At 38.5% G+C, this 3,475-nt stretch overlaps 1 protein-coding gene across 1 annotated transcript; it reads right to left on the bottom strand.

The window, feature by feature from the left end:
* Positions 1-1,472: 1,472 nt before the first annotated feature.
* Positions 1,473-2,415, bottom strand: LOC119408314 (PHD finger protein 6-like). The gene is made up of 4 exons (XM_037675112.1): positions 2,392-2,415; positions 1,873-2,016; positions 1,695-1,799; positions 1,473-1,610 (listed from the first exon to the last, which is right to left on the bottom strand). The coding sequence occupies exons 1-4, from the start codon at positions 2,413-2,415 to the stop codon at positions 1,473-1,475; spliced, it is 411 nt and encodes a 136-aa protein (XP_037531040.1).
* Positions 2,416-3,475: the final 1,060 nt, after the last annotated feature.

Raw genomic sequence — 3,475 nt, 5'->3', positions numbered from 1 at the left:
TACATACATCCATCCATCCATACATACATACATACATCCATCCATACATCCATCCATACATACATCCATCCATACATCCATCCATCCATACATACATACATACATACATACATCCATACATCCATACATCCATACATACATACATCCATCCATCCATACATACATGCATAAATAAATAAATTGTAGTTCACTTCTTGTGGCTTGATTTTATTGTGGGTTTTTTTTAAACCTGTTTTTTTATTTTGTGTTCTGTACAAGCTGTGCAGTACTGTACATTCATCTCGTCATCATTTTCATCTCTGAAGTGTTTAAGAGCAGATGAAGGGTTTATAAAGCCTTAAAACTACCGTAGATCTCATGCTGCTCAATAATCCAAGGTAGATAAATCCAACAAGGCTGAGTCAGCTCCTCTGGACGTGGTGTTCTTTGTTGAAACGTTTCATCTTTATCCAAAGGACTTCTTCAGTCTGAGGAGCTGCAACAAACTCACTCTTCTAAATATCACCTTCTCATAGTGGACCTACCAGTGTCGTAGTGACATCCAGAACTAGCTGCTCGTTGTTAGAGCACTAACGATCAACTGTTAGACTGATGGTCCTCCTTGATCATGTGAACAGCTGGTTCTGGATGTCACCAGCAAACTGCTTGACCCACTATGAGAAGGTGATATTTATAAGAGTGAGTCTGTTGCAGATCCTCAGACTGAAGAAGTCCTTTGGATAAAAGAAGAAGACATCGCTGAAACCACCGAGCTCAAATGTTTACAGAGAAGTTGCTAAACTTCATCATAATTAATGACCAACCACTATCAGTTGTAGAAAACGAAGGATTGGCAGCTGCAGCCAAGAGTTTACCCTGCAGCAGATATCTATCAGTACAACAGTAGACAATCAGAAAAAGGAATTGAAAATTACAAGAAACTTATATATATATTGAAAAAACAGTCAATTATTAAGTTATGTAAAATACTAAAAACAGGAACATGTCTGTTGGTTTATGACAGGTGTTTAAAGTCATTTAACATTTTATTTTAATTCATTTATTCATTCATTTAAAAGAAACAAAATGTAAAAACAAATTCATCAAAAGAAAACATTGAATGAAAAGAGTGCAGAAAGAGGAAAAAAATTATTATATCTGCCCCTTATTTAAAAAAATATAAAATAACTTTAAACAATCACTTAAATTAATCACTTTAATATCCACTTTAAAACTAGGAATAAAAATAATCATGTTTTGTGTTAACAGAATTTAATTCTAACTTTAAAACTTGTCCAACATTAATAAAACTTACCTCAAGTTGTCTTTTTGGACATGCATGCATATATTTGTACAAATTGTACTTGAGAGCAGATTATTACAGCCTCATATAAAATCAATGATGATCATGATATTGGAACTGGATCGGTATCGGTCGATACTCAGATTTAGGGATCGGGAGTAAAGAAACAGGTGGATCGGTGCGTCCGTACTCACTTGTAGATGCCGCGGGCCATGTTCTCGATGTACTTGGCCTTGTCCTGCAGACCACAGTGATAGTGGTAGGTCTTCACACACGCCTTAATTTCACAGCCAATCGTGGCACCCAGCTGGCTGCACAGCGTGCACTTCTGCAGGACAACAACAACAGGAACACCAATTAAACCAGTGAAGTAAAGACTCAAACACCGGACTAGAGTTTTTATTCTCCCCACCATTCGTTTGCCCCTCTTGATCTCCTGGATGACCGTTTTCACGTCAAAGTTTCCGAACTCGGCCCGTGACGTCGTGGTCAGCTGCACCGTCCCCGATGAGAAGAGCTGGAGAGGAGAGGACTGAGAAACGCAGCTGCTGGTACTTTAAACGTGTTCAACTCAGGCTCAACAACCCTACCATGCACTTGTAGTGTGCAGCCACTTTCTTGGAGTTATCCGTGTGCAGCACACCTCTCGTTTCGTTTTCCTCCTCCCCAGAGTGACAAAAGCCACAGCGCTGGCCGCCATCCCCCACGCCGGCTCGAAGAGGCGACCTGTCCCGCTGAAACACGCCGCAACACTTTCAACATGATCCACGTTTACATGTGGTCAGAGGCGTGCGTGCACCCATCACGAGCACCAAAGTCCAATTAAATTTGGTTTTAATGATTGATCTGAACCGTTCCTTTAACAGGATGAAATGAAGGAACATGTGGGTTTTCTCTAATCCACACCAGGTCAGAATGTTCAACTAAATTATTTTAATACGTAAACCTTTTAGTAAGAAGGTTCTTGAATGTCTCAACTATTTAATTTTAAGGTTCTTTGATTTCAAATGTCTTCATGGTCTCACAGCCTCGGTCCGACCTGCTCCAGCTGTTCCCTCACGCTCTCTCAGGTCAGATCAGCTGAGAGGAGACCGAGCGCTCTCACTCACTGTGGAACCACCTGCCTCTGACATCACTTCCTGTTTTTAAAGCTGCTCTGAATCAGACATCACTTCCTGTTTTTAAATCTGCTCTGAATCCAACGTCACTTCCTGTTTTTAAAGCTGCTCTGAATCTGACATCACTTCCTGTTTTTACACCTGCTCTGAAGACGTTTTTCTCTCTTTGACTTTTAACTCAGCTTGACATGTTGGTTTTACCGTTTTTAACTTATTTGTTTTATTGTTTTTACTGTTATAAATGCTTTATAAATAAAGTTGTAATGTAACAAGGACAAGGTTTATTGACTTCTAGTTTGTGGCAACGATCGACTGCAGCTGGTACCGTACACGTCGCACAGCCGTATATGTTGCACGCGTCACCACTGACCACCTGGAAACGTGGGCCGGTGTTGTGCCAAAAATTGATTGGCTGCCAAATGGCGGCCATGGAGCGTGCACAGGAGGACTTTAACAAGAATTTAACAAGATTAACACTTAAAAACAATTATTTGTTTGCTCGACATTATAGCAAAGGTGTGTCTCAGTTTAACTTTTCCTTAATAAATGCACTTTGACGGTGAAACCAGCTGCGTTTCACCTGCACAGTGAAATGCAGTTGGTCTGATGTTTGCTCCAGGAGTTCCAGAGATGAAGGTGGCTTGGTATGGCAAGCCAAGTGGCTCATTAATAACCCCTTTTACCTATTAATGAGACACTTGGCTTGCCATATTACTTGAGCGCCCTCTAGCAGCTGAAAATGGTAGTGTTCAATATTTTCCAAGTCAGAATGAATGAAATAGTCAGAGCTCAGCCAAAAATTGGATTATAAATATAGGAAAAATATATAAATATGGGAAAAAATATAAATATGGGAAAAAATATAAATATGGGAAAAATATATAAATATAGGAAAAAATATAAATATGGGAAAAATATATAAATATGGGAAAAATATAAATATGGGAAAAATATATAAATATGGGAAAAATATAAATATGAGAAAAATATAAATATGGGAAAAATATATAAATATGGGAAAAATATATAAATATGGGAAAAATATATAAATATGGGAAAAATATATAAATATGGG

Source organism: Nematolebias whitei, chromosome 4 (genome assembly GCF_014905685.2).
Source record: "Nematolebias whitei isolate Nwh7 chromosome 4, NemWhi1, whole genome shotgun sequence".
NCBI classification, from domain to species: Eukaryota; Metazoa; Chordata; class Actinopteri; order Cyprinodontiformes; family Rivulidae; genus Nematolebias; species Nematolebias whitei.
This window is presented reverse-complemented; position numbering and strand designations above follow the sequence as displayed.